This window comes from Triticum dicoccoides, chromosome 2B (assembly GCF_002162155.2).
Source record: "Triticum dicoccoides isolate Atlit2015 ecotype Zavitan chromosome 2B, WEW_v2.0, whole genome shotgun sequence".
In the NCBI taxonomy this organism is placed as follows: Eukaryota; Viridiplantae; Streptophyta; class Magnoliopsida; order Poales; family Poaceae; genus Triticum; species Triticum dicoccoides.
In genome coordinates, this window is record NC_041383.1 from 414,901,250 (window position 1) to 414,913,363 (window position 12,114).

The window sequence follows — 12,114 nt, forward strand, 5'->3', positions numbered from 1 at the left end:
TGTGTGTTACAAGAGTAGATCTACCACGAGATCAAGGAGGCTAAACCCTAGAAGCTAGCCTATGGTATGATTGTTGTTCGTCCTACGGACTAAAGCCATCCGGTTTATATAGACACCAGAGAGGGCTAGGGTTACACAGAGTCGGTTACAATGGTAGGAGATCTACATATCCGTACCGCCAAGCTTGCCTTCCACGCCAAGGAAAGTCCCATCCGGACACGGGACGAAGTCTTCAATCTTGTATCTTCATAGTCTTGGAGTCCGGCCGATGATGATAGTTCGGCTATCCGGACACCCCCTAGTCCAGGACTCCCTCAACGTTCAAAACAAGTAGATCGAAACGATTCTGCATTTACTACTTTTACTCCACCCATCGACCGCTATCCAGCATGCATCTAGAGTATTAAGTAAAAACAGAGTAACGCCGTAAGCAAGATGACATGATGTATAGGGATAAATTCATGCAATATGATAAAAAACCCCATCTTGTTATCCTCGATGGCAACAATACAATACGTGCCTTGCAACTCTTTCTGTCACTGAGTAAGGACACCGCAAGATTGAACCCAAAGCTAAGCACTTTTCCCATTACAAGAACTACCAATCTAGTTGGCCAAACCAAAAAGATAATTCGAAGAGACTTGCAAAGATAACTCAAGCATACATAAAAGAATTCAGAGAAGAATCAAATATTTTCCATAGATAATACTGGATCATAAACCCACAATTCATCGGTCTCAACAAACACACCGCAAAAAGAAGATTACATTGAATAGATCTCCATGAGAGAGGGGGAGAACATTGTATTGAGATCCAAAAAGAGAGAAGAAGCCATCTAGCTACTAGCTATGGAACCGAAGGTCTGAAGTAAACTACTCACACTTCATCGGAGGGGCTATGGTGATGATGTAGAAGCCCTCCGTGGTGGATGCCCCCTCCGGCGGAGCTCCGGAACAGGCCCCAAGATGGGATCTCATGGATACAGAAGGTTGCGGCGGTGGAATTAGGTTTTTGGCTCCTATTCTGACCGTTCGGGGATACGTAGGTATATATAGGAGGAAGGAGTACGCCGGTGGAGCTCCAAGGGGCCCACGAGGTAGGGGCGCGCCCAGGGGGGCGGCCTCCACCCTCGTGACCTCCTCAGACACTTCTTGGAGTAGGGTCCAAGTCTCCTGGATCACGTTCGGTTGGAAAATCATGATCCCGAAGGTTTCATTCCGTTTTGACTCCGTTTGATATTCTGTTTCTTCGAAATACTGAAAAAGGCAAAAAACAACAATTCTGGGCTGGGCCTCCGGTTAATAGGTTAGTCCCAAAAGTAATATAAAAGTGGAAAATAAAGCCCAACATAGTCCAAAACAGTAGATAAAGTAGCATGGAGCAATCAAAAATTATAGATACGTTGGATATGTATCAGGCATCCCCAAGCTTAATTCCTGCTCGTCCTCGAGTAGGTAAATGATAAAAAAGAATTTTTGATGCGGAGTGATACTTTGGCATAATTTCTATGTAAATCTTCTTAATTGTGATATGAATATTCAGATCTGAAAGATTCAAGACAAAAGTTCATATTGACACAAAAATAATAATACTTCAAGCATACTAATCAAAGCAATCATGTCTTCTCAAAATAACATGGCAAAAGAAAGTTCATCCCTACAAAATCATATAGTTAGGCTATGCTTCATTTTCGTCACACAAAGATGTTCCCAACTTCTATACCCCCGATGACAAGCCAAGCAATTGTTTCATACTTAAATAATCTCAAAAAATTTCAACCTTCACGCAATACATGAGCGTGAGCCATGGATATAACACTATGGGTGGAATAGAATATGATGACGGGGATTGTGTGGAGAAGACAAAAAAGGAGAAAGTCTCACGTTGACGAGGCTTAATCAACGGGCTATGGAGATGCCCATCAATTGATGTCAACATGAGGAGTAGGGATTGCCACGCAACGGATGCACTAGAGCTATGAATGCTTAACAAAAGAAAACTAGTGGGTGTGCATCCAACTTGCTTGCTCACGAAGACCTAGGGCATTTGAGGAAGCCCATCGTAGGAATATACAAGCCAAGTTCTATAATGAAAAATTCCCACTAGTATAAAAAAAGACAACTTATGAGACTCACTACATGAGGAACAAGGTGCTATTTTGAAGCACAATATATGAGACTCACTACATGAAGAACAAGGTGCTACTTTGAAGCACAATATATGAGACTCACTACATGAAGAACAAGGTGCTACTTTGAAGCACAAGTGTGGAAAAAGAGATAGTAGCATTGCCCTTTTTATTTTATTTTTTTATTTTCTTTTTTTGGGCCTTTTTTCTTTTTTCTTTTTGGCCTTTCTCTTTTTTTTATTTGGGCAATGCTCTAATAATGATGATCATCACACTTATATTGATTACAACACAAGGATTACAACTCGAAACTTAGAACAAGATATGACTCTATATGAATGCCTCCGGCGGTGTACCAGGATGGTGCAATGAATCAAGAGTGACATGTATGGAAAATAATGCATGGTGGCTTTGCCAGAAATACGATGTCAACTACAAGATCATGCAATGGCAATATGACAAAAGTAATGTATGTCATGATGATGATGGTGGAAGTTGCATGGCAATATATCTCGGAATGGCTATGGAAATGCCATGATAGGTAGGTATGGTGCCTGTTTTGAGGAAGATATAAGGAGGTTTATGTGTGATTGAGCATATCGTATCACGTGGTTTGGATGCACCGGCGAAGTTTGCGCCAACTCTCAAGGTGAGAAAGGGCAATGCACGGTACCGAAGAGGCTAGCAAAGGTGGAAAGGTGAGAGTGCGTATAATCCATGGACTCAACATTAGTAAAAATAACTCATATACTTATTGCAAAAATTTAGAAGTCATCAAAAATTCAAGTACTACGCGCATGCTCCTAGGGGGATAGATTGGTAGGAAAAGACCATCGCTCGTCCCCGACCGCCACTCATAAGGATGCACAAGCCAGGTACACTTCATGTTTCAAATTTGTTACACAACTTTAACCATATGTGCATACTACGGGACTTGCAAACTTCAACACAAGTATTTCTCAAATTCATAATCACCCAACTAGCACGACTTTGATATTATCACCTCCATATCTCAAAACAATTATCAAGCATCAAACTTATCTTAGTATTCAATTCACTCAAAAGAAAGTTTCACATATCTTGAACACCAAGTATATTAACATTAAGCAAATTATCATGCTATTAAAGACTCTCAAAATAATCTAAGTGAAATTGATCAATTGTAAGTATAGCGGGGTTTTTATGCCCCAAACTACGAGTGTCGTGTTCTCCTCAGGGACTAGGCAAATCGATGATCGTGCTTGGCTAAAGCTAGGTAACACAATTCAGATTATGAATGCAAGAAAATAAACCTACACTAACAAGGTTGTTCCCAAAGATCGTCGACAAAGAAAATGCAAACAGCAAGGGTAGATTCAGATTTGACTCAATAATCTTTTTGGTATTTTCTATATGCTTGAGAAATTAGAACACTAACACAGGCGAACATCATCACACAAGAGAATCAACAAGACTAGAACTTATAGGTTTATCTAACATGTACAGAGAGAAGAATCATGGATATAGGACAGAATTGATATAACTCACATTACAAACACACACATATGTATATATATCACAGGACACCACACATATGAAGAATACTGTTTCACTAAACAAAGTATGACATGTCAAATATTTCTCAAAGTGACAAGGTATCAACTAGTCAAGACAAAGGACATACTAATCAAGCATTTATATTAAACTTCGAAACTGAACCAAACAGTAGGATATTACACTTATCAAATCTGAACATTACATAGTACTGATTATTACACTACTGAAGGTCACCGAAATTTGAGAGAGAGAGAGAGAGAGAGAAAGAGAGAGAGAGAGCAGCAAGATTGGGAATGGAGCAGCAGCAGGGACGTGAGGAGAAGCAGCAGCAGGAGGTTGAGAGAAGAAGTAGCAGCAGGTTGGGGCAAGGGAAGGTGAAGAGCAGCAACGACCAGCTAGAGAAGGGGCGTGAGGGATGAGCAGCAGCAGGTGAAGAGAGAAGAAGAGCAGCAGCATCGAGATTCAAAGAAGAAGAAGGGGAGCAGAGGAAGTGGAGTAGCAGCAGTAGGGACGAGGGGGAAAGCAGCAGCAGTTGGAGGCACGCGGGAGATCAGACGTCGGCGACCCCAATGGCTGGTCTAGGACGTGAGTAGCAAGGGGTAGCAGCAGGGAGAGGTGGATGGGTGGTGTGGCGCTGGTGGATGGAGGTGATGGTGGTACTGGGTGCTGGCTGTGCTGGTGATGGATGGCGCTGGTGGTGGAGTGGTCGTGTGATGGTGGTGCTGGTGGATGGATGGGCTGCGGAGGCGCACCACCACGCCGGCCTGGCCGTGGCGGCGGCCGGTGGTGGAGAAGAAGGGGAGAGGGAGAGAGATGAGATGCCAGGCCTGATTGCAATGGAGATGCGGCTAGGGATTTTGATCCCCTCCCAGATCTGCATTTTTGCACTTTTGCCCTCCTTCTTCTCTTCTTTAGCCTCAAGTAGATCCCTTTCTTCTTTAGTTTTGGCCCTCCATTTCTTTAATTCTTCATACTCGAGTCCCCCCTTCTCTTCTATTGGCCCTCGGTCTTGTATCCTCTTTCTTTGTAGACAAGATCTTCAAGATTATAGTGCCTTATCGCACTTTTCTGCAAAATAAACAAATGACAAGTAAAGGATCCTTTATATGATTTTTATTCACATATTCAACAATTCATAGCAAGAAATGAATGAATATAACTCAATACACCGCATATTTGGTTGCCAAAAGATGTATATGAAATGTGTTGATCAAGTTCCCCCACACTTAAATCTTTGCTTGTCCTCAAGCAAAGGTAGATGACAAGAGCAAGAATATGAATAGTGAACTGAGTAAAGAATGCCTTGGTAAAATAGATCTCCAAACAAGGCATCTTCAGACTTAGCTAGTGAAAATTAATGGTTAAGAGTGCTACAAAGCAATAGGATACTAGTAGACTCAATCATTTTAAACTTTTACAATGATAAAAGTGGATCAACAAGTTCAAATGATGATTGTGCCAAAGGTTCCTAAAGAGAGCATGATCCAGAGCACAAAAAAGAACATAAACTTGTGATCAGTTCACTTATTTATAGAAGTAAAGCAATGATAATATTTTATCGATCTCACCAAAGGAACATACCACCGATCCCGAGAACATGGTATACACCTGGATCGACCAATTATTAGTTTTTTTGTTGTTTGTCTCCCCAAAGGAACATACCACCGATCCCGAGAACATGGTATACACCTGGTTCGACAATTACATTTTTTTATTAATAATTACTGCCCAAGCTAACCCAATTTCACATGCCACCGATCCCGAGAACATGACATGCTACTATAGGTAGTCAGACTAATTTATTCATTATTACTTATCTTAAATGAACAACGCATAAGCACAAAAATAGGAATCATCACTTCTCCATGTCTGGTTCACATGCTACCGATCCAGGGAACATAACATGCTAATCCATAGTGGTTAGGTGATTGCTCTCAATGGGAACACATTAGGCACAAAATCAGCATCTGACACTTAATGATCTAGGTGTATCGAGGTAAAAGTAGAAAATGATTAAGTTTTCTAGTGTACTAGGGATTTGAGCACTCAAAACTAATAGCTTTCACTAATTTCAGCAAAGCAAGCATTGTGTAGATTACTAGGTTACAAGGCATTCAACACTCACTTCACATATTCACATCAAGCACCATATGTCAAATAAAATTCAGTGGGGCAACATTTAAGGCATGGCTTAAGTAACCCAAATAACATTTGATTTCAGCATGTATCAATGGATGATATACTCGGAATGGGTCATGAAACAACTCACCGGGTTTTTATAGGAAGTAGCACACGCTCGACACTCTCTAAACTGCAACTCTTCTCCTTTGCTTCCTCGTGCATTGTGACTCCTCTCCTTTTGCTTCCCTATCCTCATGCCTGCTCCAGCTTCTCTCTTCATGTGTGCTCCTTGCTTCTCCTCATCCCCATGCCATGGGTCCACCGGGGTCCCAGGGAATGGCATCTCGAACTTGGTCAGCATGTAGTGATTCGTGCACAAGCAAGAACCTGAAAGAGCACTCAACGAAAGAGACAATACAAGTGGTAGGGATAATACCCTCCAAGTCATCAATCGAATATCCAATTACATAAGCATAGCTATAAAGCACATGTTTAGGATGGTAGAAATCAGCAAAGTCAACACTAACATGAGGATGATATTTTTCATTAAGCTCAAGATTAGCATAAGAATGATATGTTTCATTAAGCATAGGTCTAGCACGAGGAAAGTAACTGTGATCATCATTAATGTGAGTAATGCCACTAACAGGGTATATATGATCATATCCAAGCAAATACTTTTTCAAATCTACTTTAACAGATGGCATCATGCAATGCAAGGTAGAAGCAAACAAATCATATGAAGACATGTCATTAAGAGGATTAGATAAACCTGACACATCACGCTCTGGTATGACAATAGGCAAATGAATCTCAGGTTCTTCATCTTCATCTACAGCAGCTTCTTGTACTTCTTCAGGAGTAGTAGATGATGAGTCTTCAACTTGATCACTTGGGAATTGCAGCTCTTGATCATCTTGTTCCTTGTCTTCTAGTTCATCTTCTTCAATCTGAGGTCTTTCTTCCTCTGGACTCTTGCTATCTTGCTCAACTGGATGTGACGGTGTTGGAACCTCACATGTATCAAGGGGAATCTCAGCAACACTCAGCTCTAGCTGTGAAGAAATAGTGCTGCCAGCGTTGATGTTCTTCTCAATCTTCCTTACTTCTTCCACTAGCTCTTTTCCACTCTTGATCTTCTTCATTTCATCTAGTATAACCTTCCTAATAGGATCATCCTTGGCACTCCAAGTGAACTCGAGACTCAAAAGTGCGAGCTTGTCTATGTCATCGAACTCATCTTGAGTAGGCACTTGTGTTGAAGGTGTTGGTTGACCAAATGTAGGACCATTTAACTCCATTGGAAACATCTCCTGGTGCTGAAGTATATGAATAGGAGTTGAATAAGACTGTTGTGGAGCATAGTTGTGGCTCTCCTCTTCATACCTAGATCCCTGCATATGATTACTAGAAGCAAACGGTGAGATCTCAGGGTTGTTGCTCCTATATGACATATTCGGGTTTTCAGGCCACCCATATGAGTAATTGTTTTGGTATGAGCTATGCTCTTGAGCGAAGCTCATGCCAAAACAATCTGGAATGTGAGAGTAGCCACGCTGACATTCAGCGGGCGAATGGCCCTGAAATCCGCAAATATGGCAAGTAGGAGCAACATAAGGATGGCCTCTGGAATAAGGATCGTAAGAACTAGGCCTATCCTCAAAAACTACTTCTCGCTGCCGAGCTAAATCATCTAATCGATGGAAAATCTTACCTATCAGTTCTTGAACACTTTCCGTGCTATTTGTAGTGTTGCTCGCATAAGCCTGATGATCTGAATAGTAAGCCATAACCGAGAAGATAGTTCTAACCTGCCAAAAGAAAAGAAAACAGAAAGAAAATGATCTAGAACAAGGATTAGTGGTTAGAGATATATCACATATAGATGTCACAAAAAGAAAACAAGAAAAACCTAGTCTATATCCTAACACAGTCACACGACGCTAGTCCCCAGCAACGGCGCCAAAATGATCAATTGTAAGTATAGAGGGGTTTTTACGCCCCAAACTACGAGTGTCGTGTTCTCCTCAGGGACTAGGCAAATCGATGATCGTGCTTGGCTAAAGCTAGGTAACACAATTCAGATTATGAATGCAAGAAAATAAACCTACACTAACAAGGTCGTTCCCAAAGATCGTCGACAAAGAAAATGCAAACAGCAAGGGTAGATTCAGATTTGACTCAATAATCTTTTTGGTATTTTCTATATGCTTGAGAAATTAGAACACTAACACAGGCGAACATCATCACACAAGAGAATCAACAAGACTAGAACTCATAGGTTTATCTAACATGTACAGAGAGAAGAATCATGGATATAGGACAGAATTGATATAACTCACATTACAAACACACACATATGTATATATATATCACAGGACACCACACACATATGAAGAATACTGTTTCACTAAACAAAGTATGACAGGTCAAATATTTCTCAAAGTGACAAGGTATCAACTAGTCAGGACAAAGGACATACTAATCAAGCATTTATATTAAACTTTGAAACTGAACCAAACAGTAGGATATTACACTTATCAAATCTAAACATTACATAGTACTGATTATTACACTACTGAAGGTCACCGAAATTTGAGAGAGAGAGAGAGAGAGAGAGAGAGAGAGAGAGAGAGAGCAGCAAGATTGGGAATGGAGCGGCAGCAGGGACGTGAGGAGAAGCAGCAGCAGGAGGTTGAGAGAAGAAGTAGCAGCAGGTTGGGGCAAGGGAAGGTGAAGAGCAGCAACAGCCAGCTAGAGAAGGGGCGTGAGGGATGAGCAGCAGCAGGTGAAGAGAGAAGAAGAGCAGCAGCAGCGAGATTTAAAGAAGAAGAAGGGGAGCAGAGGAAGTGGAGTAGCAGCAGTAGAGACGAGGGGGAAAGCAGCAGCAGTTGGAGGCGCGCGGGAGATCAGACGCCGGCGACCCCAATGGCTGGTCCAGGGCGTGAGTAGCAAGGGGTAGCAGCAGGGAGAGGTGGATGGGTGGTGTGGCGCTGGTGGATGGAGGTGATGGTGGTACTGGGTGCTGGCTGTGCTGGTGATGGATGGCACTGGTGGTGGAGTGGTCGTGTGATGGTGGTGCTGGTGGATGGATGGGCTGCGGAGGCGCACCACCACGCCGGCCTGGCCGTGGCGGCAGCCGGTGGTGGAGAAGAAGGGGAGAGGGAGAGAGATGAGATGCCAGGCCCGATTGCAATGGAGATGCGGCTAGGGATTTTGATCCCCTCCCAGATCTGCATTTTTGCACTTTTGCCCTCCTTCTTCTCTTCTTTAGCCTCAAGTAGATCCCTTTCTTCTTTAGTTTGGCCCTCCATTTCTTTAATTCTTCATACTCGAGTCCCCCTTCTCTTCTATTGGCCCTCGGTCTTGTATCCTCTTTCTTTGTAGACAAGATCTTCAAGATTATAGTGCCTTATCGCACTTTTCTGCAAAATAAACAAATGACAAGTGAAGGATCCTTTATATGATTTTTATTCACATATTCAACAATTCATAGCAAGAAATGAATGAATATAACTCAATACACCGCATATTTGGTTGCCAAAAGATGTATATGAAATGTGTTGATGAGAAGCACGAGAGATCAAATAGTTTTTTAAAAAAATCCACAACCGTGCTCGAAAAGATCTAAGTGAAGTACTAGAGCAATAATTATCACGCTCAAAAGATATAAGTGAAGCACTATGAGCAAAACTATAAGCTCAAAAGATATAAGCGAAGCACATAGAGTATTCTAACAAATTCCAATTCATGTATGGCTCTCTCAAAAGATGTGTACAACAAGGATGATTGTGGTAGACTAACAAGCAAAGACACAAATAATACAAGACGCTCCAAGGAAAACACATATCATGTTGGTGAATAAAAATATAGCTCCAAGTAAATTACCGATGGAAGTGGACGAAAGAGGGGATGCCTTCCGGGGCATCCCCAAGCTTTGACTTTTTGGTGTCCTTGGATTATCTTGGGGGTGCCATGGGCATCCCCAAGCTTAGGCTCTTACCACTCCTTGTTCCATAATCCATCAAAAGAATTCACCCAAAACTTGAAAATTTCACAACACAAAACTCAACAGAAATCTCGTGAGCTCCGTTAGAGAAAGAAAACAAAAGACTACTTCAAGGTACTGTAATTAACTCATTATTTATTTATATTGGTGTTAAACCTACTGTATTCCAACTTCTCTATGGTTTATAAACTAATTTACTAGCCATAGATTCATCAAAATAAGCAAACAACACACGAAAAACAGAATCTGTCAAAAACAGAACAGTCTGTAGCAATATGTAACTAACGCAAACTTCTGGAACTCTCAAAATTCTACCAAAATAGGAACGCCTGGACAATTTGTTTATTGATCATCGGCAAAAAGAATCAACGCAAAATCAAGTTCCTGTGATTTATCATAACTAACTTCGTGCGCGCAAAGTTTCTGTTTTTCAGCAGAATCAAATCAACTATCATCGTAGGTTATCCTATAGGTCCTACTTGGCACAAACACTAATTAAAAGATAAAACCCCATCTAAACAGAAGGTAGATGGATTATTTATTCGTAAACAGAAGCAAAAACAAAAAACATAAAATAAAATTGGGTTGCCTCCCAACAAGCGCTATCGTTTAACGCCCCTAGCTAGGCATAAAAGCAAGGATAGATCTAGGTATTGCCATCTTTGGTAGGCAATCCATAAGTGGCTCTCATGATAGATTCGTATGGTAATTTTATTTTCTTTCTAGGGAAGTGTTCATACCCTTCTTTAAGGGAAATTGGAATCTAATATTCCCTTCCTTCATATCAATAATTGCACCAATCGTTCTAAGGAAAGGTCTACCAAGAATAATAAAACATGAAGGATTGCAATCTATATCAAGAACTATAAAATCTACGAGCACATAATTCCTATTTGCAACAATAAGAACATCATTAATTCTTACCATAGGTTTTTTAATAGTGGAATCCGCAAGATGCAAGTTTAGAGAGAAATCATCAAAATCACAGAAATCCAGCAAATCACATAGAGTTTTGGGAATAGTAGAGACGCTAGCACCCAAATCACACAAAGCATGAAACTCAAAATCTTTAATTTTAATTTGAATAGTAGGTTCCCACTCATCATAGAGTTTTCTAGGGATAGAAACTTTCAACTCAAGTTTTCTTCATAAGATTGCATCAAAGCATCAACAATATGTTCGGTAAAGGCCTTATTTTGACTATAAGCATGAGGAGAATCTAGCACGGATTGCAACAAGGAAATACAACCAATCAAAGAGCAATTTTAATAATTAAATTCCTTGAGATCCAAAATAGTGGGTTTAGCAACATCATGGTTTTTATTTATTTCAATCCCACTTTCATCAATTTCATCATCAAGATCTAGAAACTCCGAATTCTTAGAACGCCTTCTAGGTAAAGGAAGATAATCTTCAGATTCATCAAGATTCATATTGCAAAACAAAGATTTAATGGGGGACACATCAAAAACTTTTAGATCTTCATCTTGATTTTCATAGGTATTCAGTTTAGCGGCCATCTTATTGACTAAGGTAGCTTGCATATCCGAAATTTCAGCGGTCATCTTTTCAAGACGAGCAATTTGAGCCCTTATACCATCAAATTCTTTAGACATATCATCGAGTTCTTTATTCATAAAGCTCATAAAACTTTTTTGTTCCATAAGTTCGTTTCTAAAGAAATTATTGTGCTCAAATTGTAAAACCATAAACTTTCTAACATTGCTCTCGATCTCCTCTAGCCTTTTAAGGTGAAGGTCACCAAATCTAGGTAGAGCCATCGCAACAAAAAGACAAACTAACACAAGAGCAAGCAGGAAGGCAAAGGGAAAAAGGCAAACGGGAAAGAGAGGAGGAGATTGGGAAAGAGAGGGCAAATAAAATGGCAAGGGTGAAGTGGGGGAGAGGAAAACGAGAGGCAAATGGCAAATAATGTAATGCGAGAGATAGGGATTGCGATGGGTACTTGGTATGGTTGACTTGCTTGCATGAGCCTCCCCGGCAACGGCGCCAGAAATTCTTCTTGCTACCTCTTGAGCACTGCGTTGGATTTCCCCGAAGAGGAGAGGATGATGCAGCAAAGTAGCGTAAGTATTTCCCTCAGTTTTTGAGAACCAAGGTATCAATCCAGTAGGAGACCACACACAAGTCCCTTGTACCTACACAAAACGATAGCAACTCGCAACCAACGCTTAGGGGTTGTCAATCCCTTCACGGTCACTTACGAGAGTGAGATCTGATAGAGATAATATTTTTGGTATTTTGGATAGATAGATGCAAAGTAAAAATTAAAGGCAAAGTAAAAACAACGCAAGTAAAT

General features: G+C 40.8%; 1 protein-coding gene across 2 annotated transcripts; it reads right to left on the reverse strand.

The window, feature by feature from the left end:
• Positions 1-3,638: 3,638 nt before the first annotated feature.
• Positions 3,639-9,084, reverse strand: LOC119363966. 2 transcript variants are annotated; one of them, XM_037629353.1, is made up of 2 exons: positions 7,500-9,082; positions 3,639-7,179 (listed from the first exon to the last, which is right to left on the reverse strand). In XM_037629353.1, the coding sequence occupies exon 2, from the start codon at positions 7,093-7,095 to the stop codon at positions 6,085-6,087; it is 1,011 nt and encodes a 336-aa protein (XP_037485250.1). In that variant the 5' UTR covers positions 7,096-7,179; positions 7,500-9,082; the 3' UTR covers positions 3,639-6,084. The 2 variants fall into 2 exon arrangements, with proteins under 2 accessions (XP_037485250.1, XP_037485249.1); XM_037629352.1 differs by having other exon boundaries at positions 3,701-4,732; positions 5,934-9,084.
• Positions 9,085-12,114: the final 3,030 nt, after the last annotated feature.

What these genes read in the sequence shown, in the direction of transcription:
- LOC119363966 (XM_037629352.1), bottom strand. Translation starts at nt 7,575, where the DNA reads ATGGCTTACTATTCAGATCATCAGGCTTATGCGAGCAACACTACAAAT.